This window comes from Numida meleagris, chromosome 2 (genome assembly GCF_002078875.1).
Source record: "Numida meleagris isolate 19003 breed g44 Domestic line chromosome 2, NumMel1.0, whole genome shotgun sequence".
Lineage (NCBI taxonomy): Eukaryota > Metazoa > Chordata > Aves > Galliformes > Numididae > Numida > Numida meleagris.
Window position 1 is genome coordinate 116,305,493 of NC_034410.1, and position 24,079 is coordinate 116,329,571.

At 38.4% G+C, this 24,079-nt stretch overlaps 1 protein-coding gene across 4 annotated transcripts; it reads left to right on the top strand.

Moving 5' to 3' along the window:
- TERF1 (telomeric repeat binding factor 1) lies at nucleotides 153-23,960 on the top strand. 4 transcript variants are annotated; one of them, XR_002435445.1, is made up of 11 exons: nucleotides 153-407; nucleotides 3,990-4,085; nucleotides 5,715-5,845; nucleotides 6,992-7,078; nucleotides 8,691-8,840; nucleotides 11,287-11,393; nucleotides 12,472-12,534; nucleotides 12,625-12,665; nucleotides 13,763-13,827; nucleotides 18,286-20,407; nucleotides 21,997-22,084. XR_002435445.1 is itself a non-coding variant. In XM_021387947.1 (10 exons), the coding sequence occupies exons 1-10, from the start codon at nucleotides 230-232 to the stop codon at nucleotides 22,147-22,149; spliced, it is 1,071 nt and encodes a 356-aa protein (XP_021243622.1). In that variant the 5' UTR covers nucleotides 155-229; the 3' UTR covers nucleotides 22,150-23,960. The 4 variants fall into 4 exon arrangements, 2 of the variants coding, with proteins under 2 accessions (XP_021243622.1, XP_021243623.1); XR_002435446.1 differs by lacking the exon at nucleotides 12,472-12,534; XM_021387947.1 differs by lacking the exon at nucleotides 18,286-20,407 and having other exon boundaries at nucleotides 155-407; nucleotides 21,997-23,960.

The following is a 24,079-nucleotide window of genomic DNA, read 5'->3' on the forward strand; positions in this document are numbered from 1 at the left end:
GGCGCGTGCAGCCGCCACTATCAGCTCCAGCATTTCCCGGATCGCCACGTGACGTCACCACACTACTCCTCACCCGCCCTCGGGGAGGGCACACTCAGCCCCACCCTCGCCGGCGGAAGTGACGTCAGCCAAGGGCCGCGCTGAGTGGCCGGGGCGCCGGAAGGGGCGGGGATAGGACAGCGAGACCGTTGGGTGGGAGGAGGGGAAAGCAGTGGCGCGTAGGTTGAAAATGTCGGAGATGGGCAGGGAGTGGGGGAGTGGTTTGGTTCCGGTTGTCTCTGCGGCACTGGCGCGGGTGGAGGCTGTGGCCGCGGACTGGGTATTGGAATTCAGCTGCTACTGCCTGTGTCGGCATTTCGTGGAGGAGTGCGGGGCCGAATTCAGGCGGTGGACGGATGTGGCGCTAGGTGAGGAGCTGGCCCTGGGTTATCCTGTAATAACCTCCATCTGGAGATGAAAGCAGTTCTGGAGAATTTTTAAATTTTCCTTAAGCGAGACTAAGCAGGGATGCGAACTAGCCTTTTTGTTGTTGGAGGGATGTCTTCTAGATTCACAAGTGGATGTAAAGGAAGGTAATCCTGCCCCTGTACTCGGCACTGGTGAGGCTCTACCTCAAGTACTGTGTTCAGTTCTGGGCACCTCAATACAGGAAGGACACTGAGGTGCTGCAGCAGGTCCAAAGAAGGGCAACAAGGCTTGTGAAGGGCTTGGAGAACATGTCCTACGAGGAGCAACTAAAGGAACTGGGGCTGTTTAGTCTGGGGAAGAGGAGGCTGAGGGGAGACCTCACTGCTCTCTTCAAATACCTGAAAGGTGATTGCAGCGAGAGTGGGGTTGGTCTCTTCTCAGTGGTGACAGGTGACAGGACAAGGGGAAATGGCCTCAAGTTGCACCAGGGGAGGTTTAGGTTGGACATCAGGAAAAACTTCTTTACAGAAAGGATTGTTAAGCACTGAAACAGGCTCTCCTGGGAGGTGGTTGAGTCACCATCTCTGAACGTGTTTAAAAACCGTTTGGATGTGGTGCTCAGGAACACGATTTAGCAGTGGGTTGTTAGAGTGAGGGTAGTATGGTTACGTTGAGGTTGGACTTAATCTTGAAGGTCCTTTCCAACCTGAGCAATTCTATGATTCTGTGTGAATTTAAGCATTACTGCCATCTTCATTCTATGAAGCTTGAATGTGTACTATGACTGTTTATATACCATCAGCAGTCACAGAAGCTGAGACCTTGGATGCTGATGGCTCAAGGCTGCTTAAAAAGTTAAAGTGGGTTTAGTGGAAAAATGAATTTTTTGTTTGTTTCTTAAAAAAAAAAAAAAAGCAGTAACTTATGTATGTTGTGTTCCTTGGGTTTAGTTGAATGCTTGAAGAATTTCAAGAGATTATGGCCTAGTAGAGAGAGGTGGAAAAGAACCTCATAGATGGATTTTTGAATTGAAGAACATGAACATAAAATGAGGAGTATTTTAAGAGTGACAGTAGTTATTGTCTGGATATCAGACTTGATGGATTTATAGCAATGTTATCTGTTGGCAGTCGTTTTCCTGAAGATACAACATTAGAGCTTAGGGGGAATTTTTTTTGTTGTTTATTTGCTTGACCAAAGTAAATGCAGTAGTAGAACTTAATTAAAATTTTCCAAGGCACTGAATAGCATGGCATGCAGAATGCATATTACGGAGTTTAGTAAGAGAATAGTAAGATAAATACATCACATGTGGGGTGTGCTAGATTAAATTATTAATAGTGGTTGACCTTAGTGCTGTGGCTAAGTAGAATTGTTATGAAATGTTATCAAGAGGATGGAAGTAGAGATGCTTGTCAACGCAGATACAGGTTAGAATATCTCCTAAGAAGAATGGGAAGACTTTAGAAGACTGTATTGGTAGAAACAGTTAAATTATTTGTGCAGAGTGCAAAGCTAAATAGAACTGGGAACTAATAGCAAACTTGGAACGTGAGCGTTCAGCTACAGAAAGAGTTCAGCATGCTGTAAGATTACTAAGTCAATAGTGTATTAATCTAAGGAAAAAGCTAACTGCACTTGTAAGATTTCATTAGAGAAGGTTTTTTTGTGGAAATACAAAACGTTGCATAGATCAAAATAAGATTTTATAGAAGTAATGACTGGCTTTCAACAGGAAGGTCAGTTGAAACAGAAGCAAGTGCAAAAGTTAAGTGCTAATAAAGCAAGAAGAGGAGCTATTTTATTAGGAGATAATGTTTGTTTATAGCTCAGTATGCTGACAGGTAGAAATTGGTGGCTATTTAGCTTGGAGTTCAAAGGCAGCTTGGCAAGGTGATGTACCTTGCCTACCTTATCCTGCTTTGACAGGTCAATCACCAGAACTAGCTTGTTCAAGTATCTACACATGGCAAGGAACAGGACTTCTAGAATCTCTAGTGAAAAGCTAAGAAGTACATTTAAGTGGCTGTAGGGAGGGAAACAACTTATGGTTGAGGGCACTTTTAACAAATGAATTAATAGTAAACTGTTCTAGAATGTTTTGTTAAGTCTGTGTCTGTCTGTCTGCATTACCTGTGAATAATCGGTGCTATGGACCTGTTGATAACACCATGTAAACAAGATTTCTTTTCCCTTAGAGCTAAGGGAATCTAGAGCTGTGTAATGAAGACTTTGTGAAACAAACCAAAGCACAGAATGTTTTATGTTAAATCTCATCCTTGAACTGAAGTGCCAGTGTAGGTGCAACCTAAAAGTATGCAAAGGAGCAGAGAAAGCTAACTGATCTCAAGCTACTTGTCAATTTGACCTCTTGTTCTTTTGCATTGTTTAGCTGCAGCCTTCTTCCTAAGAAGTTTCCAAACTCTGGCTCCATCTTCAGGGTACAAAGATAGCGCCTGTCTCTAATAATGAACTTATTATCCAGGCTCTTTCTGACACTGAACTCCCTTGTCTGCTATGGGAGATGCATAAATTTGTGGTTATAATTAGTGGCACTTTCTTGCTATTCTAAGCAATGTCCTTTTTCTTACTTCCTATTTTAGCTAAAGCTCTTGTATCACCTGTCTTCAGAAAGAGAATTGCAAATGTGTTCTTTGAAACCCAAATGACAATATAATTCTTGATATTAGATTGGGTATTCATTCAAGATTTTAATTAGTTTGTAAATGCATGCTTCTACATTGTTCCCTAGGAGATGATCATACAGTAATAAGCAAGTAGGCTGAGCACCTCCAAGTGAAACAATGGCATTGTGTTCTAGTTGTGTCCATGAAAGCCCTGTGTGGGGGGGTTCCCATGCTGCACAATCCTGGTTCTTGCTGGGCTGATGCTGAAAAGTGTATATAAGCATGACCTGAACTAGGGTGCTCAGTCTTCAGCTGTCTTGGACAAGCTGTTTGACCTGTTCTTTGCTTTCCAGTTTGGTTGTTTCCATATTATGCTGTGGAGACAAATTGATATATATATATATATAGGACATTAAAATGCGGTAATCAGCATGATGGAAATAAAGTCATGACAGCTCCCTGTCTAAAGTATATGATAATCTTTGCTCCCAGCCTTGTAAACCTCACGTTTCTGACTAAGTTGCTCTTTTAGCTTTTACTGCTTTTTGTCTGTCAGTTGTCACAGCAACACTGTATGTTACCAGCTGGCATGGTGCTTGTGTTATGCAGCCGTTCCAGGGAAATGTCTTCTTGGAGCAGTTACCTGCCTCCATAGTATACTACTGAGCAAAATGAAATCTTATTTACGTAAGATGCTGTGGTGGTGTTCTGAGTTACAAAATGTTTATTGCAATATATTTATTAACTTCTGAGTTATTGTTGTGAACTGCTTCAGAGGAACAAATTTGATTTAAATATGATTTAAGTTCTCGTAACACAGAAGAATAAATGATATTTAATTTAATATGTTAGGGATCTGAGGAAGCATTTTGTAGTCTGATAATAGTGTCTAGTACATTTTTAGCCACACTGTGGCAGTGCTGGAGCAAGACTGACTGAACTTTTCTTTTCCAGCTGTTTCTAATGGCTTCTCCAAAGTAACTGCACACCAGAAAAAAATGGTGTACCTCTGTCAGCTTTTGATAAGAATTGCAAAAGGAAAAAGACTTGGTAAGTACTCTAGTTTTTTTTGGTTTTGCTCTTTTCCCCCTCCTACTTGCTGATGAAGTAGATTTGCCTGAGCTTGCATGGTGGTGTATTTGGCTTTCACACAGCTTCTGTTGTGTATATAAGATGACTGAGTTCTCTACTTTTGGACTGTTTTTGTTACACATATACTCGAGCTATATGCTGGACAGGTATTATTACTCTGTGCTAACTGATTTAACTGTGTAGAATTTGAATGGTTATATGCTGTTCAAGTTGTAGGTGGTCTTGTCTCAGTAGTATCAACAAAAGAAATATACTGGGAAAGATTTCCCAGCCCTTAGTGAGCAACATCTGCAAGTGTGAAGTGCAGAGAGCGCTTTTCTGCTGATGTAAATCTAGAGGTTAAATTAATACAGACAGTATGTGTACGAATTTAGATGAGAAGAGTGACTGACTTTCTTTTTACAGAAGGCTGCAAGACTTTCAGCCAGCAGCGGATCTGTGGGGTTATTGTTCACTACTGTCTTCTATTTGGCTGTGTTTGCAACTTACTGGTTTGGCCAAGCTGACTTTTTGCCCATGCTCAAGTTTTTGGGATACTTAAGTTCTCTGCTGCAAGTTTTTACTGCTTGATAAAACTCTGGGATTTAGGAACTTTAAAAGCAGTCTTGCAGCCATGAGCAGGGAAGAACAAAGGTGTATTCTAGCTTAGCAGTGCAACAAAGGCTTGTTTTCTTACAATTAATACTTGTGTTATCAGGTAATTACACTTTTCTTGATTTAGTTCAACTTTAACATCACATTCTTAAATATAAAGTAACATACAAATAGAGATTTCTCTGGTAATGCTTTAACACTGTTATTGTGTGTATCACTAGGGAATGTTACTTCAGTGTGTTTTTATCTATCGCAGTGTAGGGGACCTGTGTGGAGAGGAAGACTGCATGAACTTTGTAGGTAGTATACCAGATGTAGCTGCACTATGTACCTGGATAGCAAATGTATTTTATGGTAGCTTTCCTAATTCTTTCTTTGATTAAAATGAGGCTCAATACAGATTAGAAAAGAGTAGCTTGTTTCAGATGCTAGTTCTTTGAGAGTTAAATGCACTGGTATTATACTAAAATAAACTCAGTGTGAAGTGTCATGTTGATTGAAACAATAATTAGAAAAATACGGAAGTGTGACTTGTTGTAAGCTGGCATTGCCGTGGGAAGAAGCTGACTTGTGCATTTGCTAGCATCTGGTGCATCTGTTACATTGGTGCACTCACTTGTGCAGGTGCACAGTGATCAGACTGGGAAACTGTAGAGTGCAGAGGGAGTAGTTATCTTGCTAGGCTAGATTTCTGTCAGAACTGGTCACTTTGATCCTGGCTGCTGGGCATTCGCACAAATCTTATTATTAGCACAATGACATGAGAGGATCCTTCTGCTCTTCCAGCGACGGTCTTGTGTTATGCTGTTGGAATTTCCCTTGGTTTAACCTCTTCAAAAAAGAAGAGAGAATCCCTTCAGGTCTTTAAAAACACCTGGAGAGAGAAACTAAAAATTATTTGAGGAAAATGGAATTGAAATTATTTTTAGTATATATGACTTCATTGTGAGTAAATAACGAATATATATTTTTTCTATTTGTTTTCCCTCTAAGAATGCCATTTTGAAAATGACAAAAGAATTTCGCCCTTGGAGTCTGCTCTATCTTTTTGGACGTTACTTGAAAGAGAAGAAAGTAAACTCGATACACGTCATGAAGAAATTCGTCGTTTGATTCAAATTCAGGTCTGTGTGACCTATTCAAAACTCTTCAGGGTGTTAACTATTCTTGCTTTTAAAATAGAGCTTGAGCTATGAACAGGCTGAAGCTAATTTTCTGAGACTCTTATATTTTTCAATTATAGAGCTGCACAGGAGACCTTTTTTGGTTCTGGTTTGTCCCTGTTTGAAATACTTGAAAAACCTGTCAATTTGGAAAAAAAAAAAATAGGTATCAGTTGAAAACTTCAAAACGCTGCATCTTCAGCTTTAAAATGTACTTTGAGTAGCTTTAATTTCACATGAGGTTTCTTGGCTAAAAAATAATTTTCTGTATTAGAGAACTTTGGATTTCAGAGAGAAACATGTAAAAACTAGCCTGTTCCTAGTAGAGGTGTTTTCTCTCTCTTTTTTTTTTAGTGTATTTTAAGACTGAAAGCTTTTGAAAACAAATTCTCAACCTGCTCTGAATTTTTTTAGAACTCAGACTTTCTTTTGTTGTTGTTCAGAAACACCTGAACAGCTCTGTTTTGCTGTTATTCTCTTGTGTGCAGTAAAGGTGAGCGGATGCATGCTGTTGAGCTGGAGTTAGGGAAGACAGGAGAGTTCATAGTCAGACTTCTGGAAAAAGTAATTTTTTTATTTAGAGATGCCTACAAAATATCTGTGCTTAAACAATGGATAATTACCAGTTGTTTTGAGATTTCGTGGGTTTTTTGTTCTTGAATAATCATCTAAAATAGTATGTGCATTATTGGAAGTGGGCTTCAGTGCGTTACTGAATTGAACATGTTCCCTTTTAAATTACACTTAGTGTGATCATTTGACATTTTTGTCACTGCAAAATGCAATTGTTGCATTTTCGTTGAACTGAAGGGAAAGCTGACAATTATTGGGACTGCAAGAGTCCTTCATGGGAAGATCTAAGCACTTCTTAGTAGGCAAGGGAATCTTAGTTGCATCAACTAAGATTCTTTTAAATCTCTGGTGTTAGGCCTTTATACATGACACTTAGTATTTTCAGATCTAGCTCTAATAACTAGATAACTGTTGGTCATACTTCAAAATCCAGGACTATATATTTACAAAACTGCAGAACTGTGACTTTTATCTGAAATTCAGAAGAAAACAGTGCTTCAGCGTATCTTGTAAACATAACTGTTTTGATTGTAGGTTGTAGCAGTCTATATGGAAAAAGGGTATTATAAGGAGGCTGGTGAAGTTCTTGAAAGGCTATTTACAGACTCAGAATCACATAAGGTAATAACTTGCTTCATTTACACTTCGTCTTTTGTTTGCTTGTGTTAGAAGAAAAGAGAAGAATAGTTTCCCAAAGGTAGCAAATACTACATGCATACGTTCATCCTTTGTGCAATCACTTCCACACCTGTTGCAGCTCTCAGTACAAAAGGATGTTTGGACATAGAGGAATAACAGCAATAACAGGTGACTTGTGGGAGTGAAGCAACTCCTCCTAGATGCAGGCATTCTGTACTGTGGACAGCAACAGTCCAAACTTCATCCCCTTTCCCACTCCACTGGAGACAGGAGTGATTCTGGGAAAGTGATACTGCAATTTTTTCAGGCTAAAGGCAGTAGAAACATGCTGATAGAGAAATTGAGTCCACTGCTCTAATTGGGCTGCTGACCTTTTCTGAGCCATTGCAGTGTGCTTTATCTGTCTTTTCCACTGATTAATTAGCATTCTAGAGGTTGAAATACCGGAAAGAAAGGAAGGTCATTAGCATCCGTAAGACAGAGACGTAACAACATCCCCTCTATCTGGAACATATAACATCTGGGTCTGATTGGCTCTAGGTTTGATGTTCATTGCTTCATGAAGATGAAAACCTTAAGTGTATATCAGTTCAAAATAATAGTTAATAACTTCAGCGACCTATGGACTACTGCAGTAGTGGAAAAGGCTTCTAGGAGGTTGAAAATCAGGGAGGTTGGGGGGGTGGGAAAGAAAAGAAAAAGTAGGTTGTATATAGGCTTAAGAGATTTAACTTTTAATTTGAATGTGTGCAGTGCTTGCACAGGTCCTTCTTTACAGAAGGTGGTAGTTACGTGTCATAAACTGCAGAAACAGGAGGAACTGGCATTCCGTGGAGGCAGAAAGTGATGCTTTTTAGTATGCTACACTGAGGAAAACAGTGTAGAGGGCAAAAAGTGGAAGAAGGCCAACACTGCAGACAAAAAGAAGAAAGATAGAACTGCTGCCACTATCTTCCTCTGGTATATCAGCTGATGTGTTCTTTATAAATAGTAGTATATGTATAAGTTACTCTTCAGCGGACTCAGCTGTTCCAAAAATGTGGGCTTGTAGTAATAGTATTCAAGTTCATAAATAAGAGTGCAGCCTGTACACGTAAGTTATTATTGACTGTATTGGTCTCTATAGGATTCAGAGTGGTTTATAGACGAGTGTGAGGTTGTGATTAATTACAAGTATTTTTGTCTTTAATGCTACTATACTAAATAGCCCTCTTCCTGAACACGGTAGATTCCTTACAGTAGCAATTTGCATAAGCAGCAAATGAGAAAAGAAGCCTGATAATGAGTGGGCCTTTCTGGGGATACTTCCTGCTCTATTGACCATACTGCTTTCAATGTTATTCATAAAGGAAATGAAAATGTGCATCTCTGGGAAGTTATACTTACTACTTATTGAGCCATATAATCAGAGTAAACTCCTGGTGTTAAGTCTAGTCCACTGTAGAATCCTTTCAAACTGTAGCATGAAGTCATCTAGGCATATTCAGAAAACGACATAATCTAGTTTAGTTTTGTCTATGTCCTGTTTAGCATAGATGCTATCATTACTGCAAGACACGTTTTTCACTTGTCATATATAGCTGTGCTTTTTTAGCCTTTAAGGATGAAGCTGGCAACCATAGTCAAAAGCAAGGATCCATATGTTCCCCTTCTCCAAAGCTTCAGTTACAATCTTTTGCTAAGTAAAGTCAAGTCTTACGTTGAACTTTTCCTGAAAGAAAACGAAACTAACTTCTTACTACAGGTACGTCAAAGCTATTTTCAAAACTTTTGAAAAAAGAGGTACATAATGATAAGATGAAATAGATGCATACTTCCAAGGAAGCTGTTTAGACTGTATTCAGTTATTCCCTTAGATGAAAGGGAAGCCTTATCTTCCTATGAAACATATTATTAATTAAAAAAAAATGAATGTTGAATGCTTAAGAGAATATAGGAATAAAACTCTTATAAAATACTTTGAATGTTTTATCCATACCTGTCTTGATTAGGGATGTAATTTGGAGGGTTAAAAAGCTGGGGCTGTCACTAGGGCCTGTTTAAGAGGACCTGTTCTGATCCTAGGCAGATAATACAATTGTTTTTCCTTCTTTAGGTCCTAAGGCTTACAGTGAAATGAAAAGATCAGGACCTCTTAATTTGTTTAAAAGTTTAGGAATGTCAGAGGAGATAGAGATGAAAAAGCAGTAATAGTCTTTCCTGTAAGATTTTCTTTATTTACAAACAGTCTTGCTCAAAAATGATTTAAAGTTGACGAGAACAGCATTCCTCCTGCAGTTCATCTTCAGGAGGATTGTGAAGAATTTCTCATATGTTTACTTGCTGTAAAAGAGTATTGAGTTGCTCAATTACAAAAACACAAACATCTAAAGGTAATAAGAGGTAAACTTTAAAATAAACAGACTGGAAGTTCCTCTGGGATTTTTATTTCTTTATCAGAAAGAGACTAGAGAATATCTCAAATGTTTTCAGAGTAATACAAGCAATGCTTTCAAAGTCTCTTTCAGCTGTCAGTTCTCAAGTTTATTTTTATTTTTAAAGCTGTATGTTTGAGCCTAAGGAGAGAGAGAGAGGACTGGAGATGTCAGAGAAGGCTCAAAAACTCCACAGTAACATACTTAGACTCTCTGTCTGTATACACAGCGTTCCTGCTTTCTGCACCATTGTTGTAATCTTCTGAAGTCTTTTTACTTTCCCTGAATTACCTTGGTATATGAAGGAGACTCGAGTGAAGATTACACTTGACTGTACAATGCAAGTAACTGTTTTCCAGCACTGTACTACAGAAAAACACCCTAGCTTTAACTATTCATGCCTGTCTTTGTTCTGGTGCCATATGAGGAAATTCAAAAAGGTCTGTGTTACTAGACTGTTTTGTAGGCTGCCATTTCCAGCTTACTGACAAGCTTGGAATCTGCAAGTTTGCAGGTACTACTGTTAATTGAACTTTTTTCATTTCAAGAAAATTATAGGTAAACTGCCCTAAGAACAGTCTGCAGATATTGCAATGCTGAAGGAAGACCAGCCAGATAGAATCACTCAGGAAGCAGTTTTAAATTTTACTGTGTAATAACTTCTAGTATTCTTTCAAAAGAATTATTTTTAGGGACAAAAAATCTGAAAGCTACTGTTACTTTTTAGACTATGTTGACTTAATTTTTTTATGTAGTCTTCTCTGCTAACTTATTTGTTTAGAAACTCATCCTCGCTTCCATATATTTTGCCATCATCAACCACAGTAAAGACAGAATTTTTGAAAATAACAAAAAAACATTCATACAAATGTTGAGAGATTCTGCAGGTTACTGTGAAGGATAAGTTAAGAATTCAAGAGAACTGAAAATTGCACTGATGACAAGAAATTACGGGAGGCCAAAGCATGCTGTGAAAGAATGATTGAAAAACGAAAGCAACTGGCTAAGGAAGAAGTTTATATTGGGCCTGCCGTGAATTTGTCAGCTGACTCATTTTTACTTAATCATATTTAAGCATTTTAAGGCAGATGTTTTGGATTGTATGGACAATGTTAGATAAAAAGCAGTTTGCTTTGCTTAGTAACGATAGTGCACAACTAAGATTTTGAGGTCATTTGACCAGTCAATGTGCCTTAAGATAGTAGAGAAGAAAGTCAGTGCCAAAGTGACATGAATGACATCATATGGACTAAGTTTGTTGGTTTTGTTTAAGTGTTATTTATTATCTCAACTAGATGAGAGGAACCTGGGGATAAGTGCAAATCTTACAGTGCTTCAAAAAGTCTGTAGAGTTCCTTTCTCCACTTGGGAAATGAGGAGAAATCATCTTAGTTTGTGGCTAAAATACTTCAGGCAGTATGTTAAATTTCTTTCTGTGAATGTGGGAAAAGTTATTTTACAAGCTAAAAGTCTGAAATGCATCTTTCGAAAGTACTGTAGGTATTCTTGATCTTGACACACTCTTAAGTGAGTAGAACTGTATGAACTTCTGAGGACTGTCAGTTTACAATTTGTACTCTAGTCATTAAGAAAAGATTCTAGAGTACTTTGCTAAGTTTGAGACTGCAAATACAATGTATTTCACACTATCTTTATGTTCTGTTACTATGCAAGCATTCACTGTATTTCTGTGTATACATACTAACGCAGGCTACACTTACATTATTTAGGTTCTGGCTGGCTGTAATTTTGAAACATCAATTCCATTTCTCACAGGTAGCTACAAAACAAGTGGAGTCTAAAGGAGGGGAGGTAACAGTGTTGCAGAGCAAAACTATGAATGTCAAAGAAGAGAGAGAAAATAATTCGGAAACTAAACAAAGGTTTGTATTTAGCATTATATTGCTGAGGGATATGCGTGGATAGTAATTTGGAATTTGTTGAACTACAAGTAGGTAGAAGGAAGGACATTAAATTCCAAATTGCTTTCCAACAGAAAATGAACTACAAATGCATTCTCTGTTTTTAAGTATTGGCTTTTCTGTGATTGTTACTCTTGGCATTTACATCAAATAGTTTGATATTAAGTACATGTTCAAAATGCACATTTTTCAATTTAAACAGCTGTCAGTCTTGTACAACAACAAAAACATTGAAATACTTCAAATTTTTTCTTTTAAAAGGAGCTCAATCAAGAATAGTTCTTAATTTCAGGCTATAGGTTGTCTAAAAAAGAAGACACAGAGAATTTCCGTTACTCTCAGCTAAATATAGGATTCTCATGTTAAACAATACTAGTATTAAGGTAAATATTTAGCTTCGTTGATAAAGCATAGAGCATGACTGGAAATATGCAGTTTCAGAACAATTAGATTTTTTTTCTAAGAAACTTCTACTGGGGGACCTCGAAGCCTGGTTTCTTTTTCTTTCCCCCTCTGTCCCCTACCCCAGCTTTAATTTGAAAAATGTAATATTCTAGGTTTATTACCACTTGTTTTTTCCATGGAGAATAAATTGCGGACTTCAGTCATGGTAGAGTGTATTTCTGCAGTTTTATACCTAGAATTCTTAGCATCGTTTGGTTGAGAAAATTGACTGATGCAGTAGAGTATACAGGCAGACACATAAGATACTTTTGGAAGGAAAGTTCCTGACACAATTATATCTGAAAGAGATATGGAAATATTTCTCTAAAACCTATTGTAACAATTCTTAGACTGTAGAAGACATAAGGTGTGAAAAAAAATAGTTGTTTAAAATTAAGAAATTACTTCACGTGATGAAGTTCAATGTTTTTCAAAACCTTCAGTATTGGCTTGTGGTAGTTTTGTGAATAAGGGAATTGACACAGTGTTAGTCTACTTCTATTTATTTAGAGGAGTCTAGGGATTTTATTTCATTTAAATATTGTTGATTCACATGAATAGCAAGTTGCTGTCTAGGAAATTATCTTTATTTAAGACTTACAGAAGAGCTACGGAGTACTACAAGCTGGTTATCTGGAGACATAACATCCATAATAAGGTAAAAAAAAATGATTTTAGGGTTTGCTTTTAGTCTTATGTATTTAATGTTTTTTCTTGTATTTTTATTTTAGCTCTGTGTTCTTTGCAGGCCTTGTTCAAAAGAGAGATACAGAGCAAGCAGTGTTCAGAGTGAGTGTTAGCTTATTTTTTACACTTTGAAAACAAAGTCATGTCAGACACTTTTCCAGATCATTTGGTGGTTCAATAACTGCTGTCCAATGTGATTGGATTCATGTAAGAATGATTATGGTGAAAACTCCTAATTACTTCATGCTGTTTCTTCACAAATGCACAATTGGGTGTTGCCTCATTTAGAAAACTGAAATGATTTTAAGTCCCCTGGCAACTCATTTTGCAAAATCATTCACTTTTTTTCTGGTATGCTTTATTTTTTTTTTGTTTGCTCCATTAGGATTTTGGTATTCTATAGAGAACAAAGCTGCCAGAGTAGTAACAAAACTTATCTAGGTCAGAAGCCCAAGGGACAAGTGAAGGAAGGAGCTAAAGAGGCTGACTGACTGACTGGAAAAACAAATTGTAGTGTAAAATGCAGTTAGGATGCTTGTGTGCTGTCCTGGTACTATTATTAAAAAACTTAAATCATGGATTATGTAGCATCTATAAGTTTTGAAAATCATTAGCACCTTGTTTCCACAAAGAGATTACATTCTAGCCTCTGTGTATGGCCAATTGCTATTTAACACAACTGCCTAGCTACCCACAGTCACTTACTGCTCATATTGTGCTAAAGAGAGGCAAACTCTTGAGATACCTTGGTTACTTGCATTGGTTAGAACATATTCTGTAGAAATGATGGAACCTGTATATAAAGTAGCGATCAGAAATACTATGTTTCCATTCTCTCTACTTATACTTTTTTACTATAACTCTCAGTTTATTTTACAGGTATGAAATAAGTTTCATTACTATGTATAATATTTACCTAATTGCTTAAAATAACTCTTATGAGGTCTGTTGCATATAAAGTATAGTCACTTTTCTTGAATAAACTATCTAATCCTTGGACTAAGATGAGATTTGTGTGTATAAATACACTTAAAAAACATGTTCATATATTAACACTGAAATTTTCTCACTTTTCCAAAGTATATTGAAACAGTACACTGTGTCTCACAAAACTGTTAGAATGGAAAACCATTACTTCAATTTTGACTCCTTGTTGGTCTGGATGTGTATTCAGTGGATGCATATTCATTGTTTTGTAGGGCTGAAAGACTTGCAAAATGTGGAAGAACGTGGAGGTGATTTACCTGGTGGCCGAAGAAGACAGGTTTGTAATGCTTTCTAATCTAAGTGGAGATGAAATGAATTTGCAGTGCAGTAGAATCTTTTTCCAGCTGTAGTAGACTGAACTTTGAAAATGGCTGGGTTTAAGCTTTTTACTTACTCAAACTTACTCAAGTTGTGCTATAGTTTAAGTTTGAATTCTTGTGCTTTAAAAAAAAAATGCATTTCTGTTGCAGTCTCAATTATTGCTTACGAGACTTAAATTTGTTGACATACATCACTAAAACTTAGCCTGACTCTTAAACATCTTTTTGTAAGGTTGCAAATGTACAAGTTTTATAATAATGATTATGAACAATATTCGAAAGTATCCAATATATCATTTGCCCATAAGACTTCTAGGCAAACATCAAAGAATGTTTACAATTTGGAAGCTTAATGGAGATTTAGTAATTTTGTAATTCAATACTTCGTTCATCTGAGACAAAAACATGTTTACAATAATTAAAATAGTTTCTCAAGTAAATAAAGTAATAGTGGCTTTTTATAATGCTACATTTCAAGTAGTCCTTGGAATTGTCTTCATGGATAAGCCCATTTTTTTCAAGTAATGCAAGTAGTTTCATTATATTCCGTACTTTTCACCTGTGGAGTTATACTACTGAAGTGTATGCCTTGATAGAAATGAATTTGAAGTTATTTTATTTTAGGAATGAATTACAAACTGATCTTGTATATAGCCATTTTTCTTAGGGTAAAGTGATAAAGCATTTCTGAGTTAAATTAATATTAAATTGATTCCTCTGAAAAGTATCTCTTCAGAAGTAATATGGAGTCTTTTTGCTGACAATTTGCAATGTTATCGGAACGTATGTCCAATTTGGTGCAAGTTATTTCATTCTTATGTTCATTTTGACATTTCATTTTTCATACAGGAGAGGAGAATATGTTTATACTTATTTTACAGACTCTTCTGTGGGGAGAGTTGTGCTTATTCCTTGCTCTTCAAGAATTTTCAGTGAAGTGTTGGTTAAATGTTCAATTGTATTCTTTTCTCAAAAGGGCTAAGGTCCTAATGAGAGCTGTTAAGAAATGATATCGCCATGTTTTCTTGGAGGTTGCTTTAGGCCCCTGCTACATGAGAACCGAAAATTCTTCATATTTTTCTCACAAATCTTAGGAATATTTACATCACTGAAAGATTCCTCAACAGTTTCAAATACAGCTAGTGCCCTTTAAAAAAAAAAAACTATTCTCACATGATTTGCTTGTTGTACTAGTGATCAGACTCCCCATGTCTCCCAGAACCCTCGAGGTGAGGGTGAGAAGAGAGGATTCCATCCCACTATAACAGTGGAACAAGTCTGAGACCTCCTCATGAAATGGAATGTGTGTAAGTCCATGGGGCTGGATGATATCCATCCTAGGGTTCTGAGAGAGATGGCTGATGTGGTTGCTGAGCCGCTCTCCATCATATTTGAAAAAATCTTGGCTGTCTGGTGAAGTCCCTGGTGACTGGAGAAAGGGAAACACTACTCCCATTTTTAAGAAAGGGAGAAAGGATGACCTGGGGAACTACAGGTTGGTGAGCCTCACCTCTGTGTTTGGGAAATTTATGGAGCAGATTCTCCTAGAAGATGTGTGAAGGCACATACGAGACAAAGAGGTGATCCGAGACAGCCAGCATGGCTTCACCAAGGGTAGATCCTGCCTGACCAATCTGGTGGCCGTCTGTGATGGAGTGATGGCATCGGTGGATGGGAGAAGGGTGATGGATGTCATCTACCTGGACTTCTCCAAAGCCTTTGACAGGGTCCCTCACCGCATCCTTCTCTCCAAATTGGAGAGGTATGGATTTGAAGGATGGACTGTTCGGTGGATTAAGAACTGGTTGGCTGGTTGCAGGGTTGTGATCAATGATTCTCTGTCAGGATGGAGGTCGGTCACAAGTGGTGTCCCCCAAGGCTCAGTCTTGGGACTGGTGCTCTTCAACATCTTTATTAATGACATAAATGATGGAATTGAGTGCACCCTCAGAAAGTTTGCAGATGACACCAAGTTGAGCAGTGCAGTCGATGCATTGGAGGGAAGGGAAGCCATCCAGAGGGACCTGGACAGGCTGGAGAAGTGGGCTCATGTGAACCTAATGAGGTTTAACAAGGCCAAATGCAGGGTGCTGCACTTGGGCCAGGGCAATCCCAGGTATTTATACAGACTGGGAGAAGAACTCCTCGAGAGCAGCCCTGCGGAGGAGGACTTGGGGGTCCTGGTGGATGAGAAGCTGGGCATGAGTCAGCAGTGTGTGCTGGTAGCCTGGAAGGCCAACTATGTTCTGGGCTGCATTAAAACAGGAGTGGTCAGCAGGGAGAGGGAGGTGATTGTCCCCATCTACTCGGCTCTCGTGAGGCCCCATCTGGAGTACTGCATCCAGGCCTGGGTCCCTCAGTACAGGAAAGACGCAGAGCTCTTGAAACGAGTTCAGAGGAGAGCCACCAAGATGATCAGAGGGCTGGAGCACCTCTCCTATGAAGAAAGGTTGAGGGAACTGGGCTTGTTTAGTTTGGAGAAGAGAAGGCTCTGGGGAGACCTCATTGTGGCCTTCCAGTACTTGAAGGGAGCGTACAAACAGGAGGGGGAACGATTGTTCATGAGGGTGGATAGTGATAGGACAAGGGGGAGTGGCTTCAAACTAAGATGGGGGGAGATTTAGGTTAGATATTAGGAGGAAGTTTTTCACTCAGAGGGTGGTGATGCACTGGAACAGGTTGCCCAAGGAGGTTGTGGATGCCCCGTCCCTGGAGGTATTCAAGGCCAGGCTGGATGTGGCTCTGGGCAGCCTGGGCTAGTGATTGGCAACCCTGCACTCAGCAGGGGGGTTGAAACTCGATGATCTTTGAGGTCCTTTTCAACTCAGGCCATTCTATGATTCTATGATACTCAAAAGCATGATTTTTTTCCTACATCATAGTTAAATAACTATTGCCAGCCAGTTGCTGACAAGCACGCGTGTTTCATTAGTCTTGTTACCAGCATCAAGTTGAAGCTAATTGGACTACAGCAGACACAGAATTAATGACAGCTTTATAATCAGTATTAATTCAAGTAGTTTCTTTGTAGTCAGCTACAGACCTAGGGCTTGTGCACAAATCTCACTAGAAAAAACATGCTGTTTTCTTAATTCTATGATTATAAATCCAGTGTTATTAGAAACATGAATTTATAGAAGCTTACAGAAACGGACATCTGATAGCAGTGAACTCTTAGAAAACTTGTTTTGAATTTTATTTTTTCAAAATTTTAAGTTCCTCTCAACAACTTGAAATTTATATGTGCATTTGCTCTCTGCCTGATATTTATGCCATAGTAGCAAGGCCTCTTGTTAATATTGCATAGAAATGCAATTATACTGGCTTCTTAAAGGTTAACTTCACCTCTGCTTAATTATGTGCGTTATATAAGGTTGTCCTCATGCTTGAAAGAATGCTGTGAATTGTGAATGTCAGAGCTGTTGACTTCTAGAACTTCCTTTTCTATCCAGTGCCTCTTTCAATGTTGGCATTGTTTGTTCTTGTTTTGTAAATAGCATTTCATTGCAGTGGTTCAGTGCCTGTTTTCAGCCTTTCATTACTGTTTTCAGTTAGCTGCAAACAACTGTCTGGAGTGCTGTTGAAAGGAAATGTTTTCTGGTTCCTAGATTGAACTCTTATGGTCTGCAAGTGTCAGAATTTTAGGGAGCCCTTTGTTCTCAGCTTGTCTTGTATATGCATGACCAGTCCTTTAAGTTGTCTAAAATGAGCCTGAAAAATTTCTTACATGTCTGAAAATCTGGCTTTCCGTAATTCAGTCAAAGTTACATAGAGAAAAATCAACGTATCTAAACTTGGATGGAAAACTTCCAGAACTAAGAGTCCCAGAACGCACAGTCAAAGGAAAACAAATTGCTAGCAGAAAACTGTCTCAAGAAGTGTCATGGTCTGATATGTGAGGGTACGTGTATGTGACCTATCCAGCTAGAAGTGATCTGTTACTTAGAGGAGGTCCTGTACATATTCTAGTATGCTTCTTTTCCCCTGAATTACCCAATATATTCTCTAGGTTGTCTTGAACTATTCTACACCCATTCTTGGTTTTTTACATTCTGTACATGTCTTTTATTCAATTTTCCTAGCACAGGCTCCGTTTTGGTTTTTAGATAATGCTGTAGAAGTTTGTAAGCAAACTTAATGCTATAAGCATGATAGCAAAGGATCAGTTCCCTCATCGTATAAGGAGTATGTAAGTGTAGTCTTGGGAATACATGCAGCTTCTCCAGATCCTGCTTACTACAAAACTGTTGAAGAATGTTAGGAGCAACTGCCTCCTCCAGCAATTCCTGCCCTAGATTGCTGGAGCCCAGCATGGTGCACCTAGGGATGTGGGGTTTCTGCACAAGCTGAAGGACACAGGTGCTGCTTTCCTATTTGCAGTTCAAGCAGTATTGAAACTGAGTCTTCTGTCCCAGACACAGGCACTGACATGGCCAGTCACACAGACCACCTCAGGCACTGCCATCAGTAACGCTCACGTAGAGAAGACCTACTTAAAATACATCCCCTTCTTCAGCTGGCAGAGGAGTTTTGCTTGTGAAAGCACACACATTGGTGGATTCCCCCAAGTACTAGCGTAGCCCATCTGCCAGCCTTGTACACCTGTGTAAGTCCTGTTATGTGCTTCATGGATCCTTTATTTTTCTGTCCGGTACAGACTGATGCACCAAACACAGCACTTGCTCACTTGTCCCACTGGCATTTCACACTTGAGTTGCATTCCAGTGTGCATCTCTTTTCATGCAGAAGGCAAGCCATACTCTGTGCAAGTGCTTTTCTGGCTGTCCTTTAAGACGCTTTACTTCATGTTTCAGAAAGGCAAAAGTGATAAAACTCGTGGCTTGAGATAAAGACAGTTTAATTGGTAAAGCAAAACTGCATGCAAGCAAAGCAAGATCAGGAATTCATTCAATACTGCTTGTGGGCAAATTAGTTATTTCTAGGAAAGCAGAGTGCTATCAGGTGTAACTAACTGGTTTTTTGGGAGAAGACAACACTCCCATCCCCTTTCCTCTTTCTTTAACTCAGTTTTCATTGCTGAGCACGACATCATGAGGTATGGGGTTATGGAATTATCCTGTTGGTCCCTTTGCGTCACCTGTCCTGGCTTTGTCCCCTCCCATCTTCTTGTGCACTCTCCTCGTTTGTTCACTAGAGGGCAGCATGAGAAGCAGGAAAGACCAGCATTGACATGTTACTGTTTTTGTCACAAGTCCAAAGCTTAGCACTGTATCATCTACTGTGAATAAAGTTAACTCTGTCCCACAAAATCAGTACTGCTATGCAAACCTATTCTTCACCAAATCTATTAGATAAGCAGGATATGGTAAACAGGAACAGCAATTTAAATTCTTCAGATAAGGAGGCTCTAGAAAATACGCACTTGTAAATGCAGTCAACTCCTTTGCTAATTAAATTGTCCTGACTGGTGGCACCGTTAGTTGCAAATGTTTGGTAACTAGTGAGACCTGCAAAAGCCTGAGACATTAACTATGTTGCTTCTACACATCAGTAAGCATGAACGTGACCCAATAATTGCAGTGTTTTTGATTGCTTGTCTATATAAATTTCATGGTGCTTTTCTGAGCACAACTACTGACTGTTTTTGCTATTTCAGTGCAACTCCAAAATAAGGCACTGGTAAAATGCAAAAGTAAGAGGCCTTCATGGCTGGATTTTCAGAAGTCATGCTCATGACTTGTACAAACACACATGCAGAATGGATTATCATGTATTTTCTAGAAGTCCACCAACTAGAATTAGATTTTTAGTGTGGAAGGTGGTGCTACTCGCAGAAATGCCAATGTGAGATGAGTGAAAATTGACCTTTTGTATCTTTCTGTAACAACTGTGGTCCATGAGACCATCAGGAGCAGCAGGATTCCTCCAGTGAAAGAAGCAGAAATTAACACAGATTAATTAAATGGAACACTTACAGAATTCTCTATACATCTCAACTCAATCTCATTAATGTTTTTGAGTTAATGCTTTTTTCTGTAAGTGAAGTCTTTGTTCTTTCAAGATTTCTTCCCCAAAATCTGAAAAGCATGCTATAAAATGCCATTTAAAACAGAAGTTGGTTCTTACTTTTTAGATGCATTTTTCCTAAACAGTTCCTCCAAAGGGAGATTCTGTTCTCTATTTGTACAAATTATATAGAATTCAGTTTGCCTGAGGAGATGTACGTCTGTATGATTGTGTCCTTGTTTTGGCTGAGATAAAAGTTAAGTTTCTTCACAGTTGCAGTATGATGCTGTGTTTTGGATTCAGGAGAAGAACAGTGTTGATAGCATACTGATGCTTTGGTTGTTGCTGAGCAGTGCTTACTCTAAGTAAGGACTTTTCAGATTCTCACACCTCCCTGCCATCAAGGAGCTGAGGGGCACAAGGAGCTGGGAGGGGGCAGAACCAGGATAGCTGACCTAAGCTGCTCAAAGGGATATTCCATATGACATCATGCTGAATGATAAAACAGAAGGGAATTGGCTGAGGGGACACCCACTGCTTAGGGTCTGGCTGGGCATTGGTCTGTGGCTGGTGAGTAGTTGCATTATGCATCACTTGTTTTGTGTGTATATATATGTAACTATTGTTATTTTTTCCCTTGCATTTCTGTCATATTAAACTGCCTTTATCTCAATCCACAAGTTTTATTGTTTTCCAGCTCTCTCTTCCATCCCACTTTAGGGTAAGTGGCAGTGTGGTACTTAGCTGCCTGCCAAGTTAAACCATCTCAAAAGGAGCAGAAGACACATGGAAGATCATATTGTGGCAGAATGTATTTTTTCTAAATAATTTCTTTAAAGTTGTGAATTGCTATTCTGGAGTGAAAAAATGACCATATTTAACTACAGTAAAAACGCACAGGTTAGAAATAGTATTAGGATATATATGGTCTATTATCTTTCATTACAAACATGTTTTTTTCTAATAAAGCTGCAATTAAAATAATATAACTTAAAAAAATTGAGTATTAGAATTCAGTTTTCTTTAATGTCCGCTCTTAAAACTGTATTGAGATGTTTGTATTGAGAACCAACTGAGGGAGAACTGGTATGCTGGAGAACTTCAGTGGAAGGATTTCCTTACAAATGTGTAACTGCAAGTAATTTTTTCTCCTTTTTTGAGATAAATGGCCTCCCTTACAGATTAAAAAGCTTGTGTATCATAGTAGTGAGATTTAAATAGTAGGCTCAGTAAATGACCAAAAATCATAGAATCGCAGGGGTTGGAAGGGACTTCAAAAGATCAAGTCCAATCCCCCCTGCTAAAGCAGGTACCCTACAACAGGTTGCATGGGTAGGCATCCGGATGGGTCTTGAATATCTCCAGAGAAGGAGAATCCACAACCTCTCTGGGCAACCTGTTCCAGTGCTCAATCACTCTTACTGTAAAGAAGCTCTTCCACATGTTAGTATGGAGCTTCCTATGTTCAAGTTTTAGGTTATTGCTCCTTGTCCTATTGCTATGCACCAGCAAGAAGAGCCTGGCCTCATCCATCTGCTTCTCCCCAAAGGGGAGCTTTAAGCGTGTAACTGTTAACTGAGGTTATGGCTGACCTCTCTTGAAAATCCGTATGTATGATTTTTCTTCTATCAGCATTTTATCTGTTGAGATTTATTTTTTCTTAAGCACACTAAAATTCCATTGTTGATAAGCAGAGTCTTGATTCACAGTCTCCAGGTATAAGATATAATATATTTTGTGATAAGGAATCACAAAACACTTGTGGCATGTGCTAGGATCAATCTAAAGTTTCTCTCTGCTCAATTAGCTAATAAAGTAAAATTTTGCAAGGCACGTTTGGAGCAAAACCAAACTTTACCCACTGCCTTTCTTTTCCCTTCTGTAACTTATGAAATTTTAAGCACGTTTTTTTTTTGGTTAAATGAGTGATGCCTGCTACTGCTGTAATGCTTCTGTTCTAACCTTTCATGTTGCATTTAGTGTCAAGTTATGGTGCTCAAAAGAAGGCAAAATGAGCCTACTGACAGATAAAACATCTGTGTTGTGTAAAAACCAGGCAGCTATATAAATACTTGCTTTAATGTTTACTATAAGCTTAATTCTTACATGAGTATCTTTCTCTGTTCATATATCCTGTATTTTCTCTATTCTTCCCCTAGCCATGGACTTCTGAAGAAGACAAGAAACTGAAATCAGGAGTAAGGCAGTTTGGAGTGGGCAATTGGACTAAAATTCTGATCCATGGTGATTTCAACAACCGAACTAGTGTCATGTTGAAAGATCGGTGGAGAACACTGTGCAAAATCAAATAAGGATAATTTGGACACAGCATTTGATTATTTTTGTGCTTTCCCCATATAAGGACCCAGTCTAGCTGTTCAGAATGATGAATTTATAGTCTCGAGAGTATCCAGAAACATTGTCCTAAAACATGAAACAAGTGTAATAATGACTTAAAGTCTGCTTTTCTGTCTGCATGCAAGAGGTAGGTTAATTTATGAAGTGTGGAAATGCTTAGAGTGATTACCTAGATAGAGTCTTAAGTGGCAACATATTGACTTGATAGATGCTCTTAATAAAAAGTCAAGTGTTCTGTATTTTTAAAGGGTTTTATCAGTGCAAGGTTTTACATGCAGTCAGATAAAACTCTTACCATTTTGACTTCTACCATAGTCTATTCTAATCTGATTCACTTCACTTTGAAATTTTGGTCTGACTTGTCATCTCTTTCAGCAAGTTATTAAAAAAAAAAGTATGTACTGTCATTGTCATTTTAACAAATTCCTTTTTTGCTTAACTTAAAAATGTAATGTCCCATGTACATTTATATTTACAAGTTGTGAAGGTGCTACGTATGTATTGGAGAGAAAATATGGGATTTTTATTTTTAAATCAAGCTTAAGTTCTAGGAAATAACTTTGAAATTATTTGTCTTGGCGTAATAACAGTTCTTATCTTGCAGAAGAGAGTGGAAAAGATGTGAGAATTGATAGCATGATGCTAGCTCTTAACATCTCTTGATTGTCTTGTACCACCTACCTTGTCTTGAGGAGTGGCATTATTCTAGACCAGCAGGAAAGGGAAAGCTCCTTTCCTGCATAGCCCTGGTGGGGCTCTGTTTGTGCACCATGAGACATGTTTCATTTGTGCTCTGTTGTCTCTGCAGTGCTAGCAAGCAAAGATACCCTCTTCTGGTTAGCTACCCATGTAAAGGTTTCAGATGATTGCTGTAAATGTTCTGCTCATGAGAGACTGAGATGTTTCAGATTGTATGGAAGAGAATTCCAGAATCTCAAAAAACACACATGCTTTCCAGTATTGTACTGATGTAAACCTAGAAACCGGGTATCACAGCGTTCTTAGAGGGCTTCTTGCATTAAGATTAAACAGCAATGTACCATTACAAAGGCTTATGTGCTATTCTGAATGCATACATGACCTCAAACAGATCACCTTCTTAATTCTTGCCAAGTGATGCAACGTTTCTTCTTACAGCTGTGGCAAGCAGTTGCTGTAAGGTTCCACAAAGATGCCCCATGTCTTAGCAGTAAATTTTCTCAGCCTTAAGGCATCATTTTTTTGTAAACATGGTGAATCTCAGAAGCTTGATAAAATATGGTTTATGTACTTCAGCAAAGAATACTAGAGCAGCTGCAAGCCAGCAATTCAAAACAAAAACAAAATTGCAGCAGGTGTGAGAAGTGAGAAAGCTCTGTGTAGTATGTGTATGCAGTCTCTTCAATGCCGTAATTCAACATGAGTAGTAGGTAAGAAAACAAGGATTAGAGCTCTGTGCATAGCAGCCTTGCCTGTGTTCTAATATTGTAGGTTTCTGTATTGCACATGAGCAGGTTTAACTAGTAGTAAGTGATTTTTTTTGACTGTTAGCCAAAGCTCTAGTTATGATTGTTTATTCCTGTATGTAAGATTAAGTAATTATTCTTTTTCAGGTTGTAGCTTGCTAATTGCTGTAATAAAATCCTACTCAAGGCAGTTTACAATAAATTACCATTCATTAAGGAAATGAGTCTCTTCAGGACTTAATTTATTTACAGAAGTCTCGTTTAGGTTTGTCTGCCATAAAATTAGCACTGTAAGCTAGTGATGTGAAGTTCTTTGCAAGCTGCTTTGTTAATACAAAAGTAGGCTCACATTTTTATGAGGGTGGCTGAGCAGGGAAACTGCAATGTAGACAGAGCAATACTTACACATTCATACGATAAACAAATGTCTAGATGATAT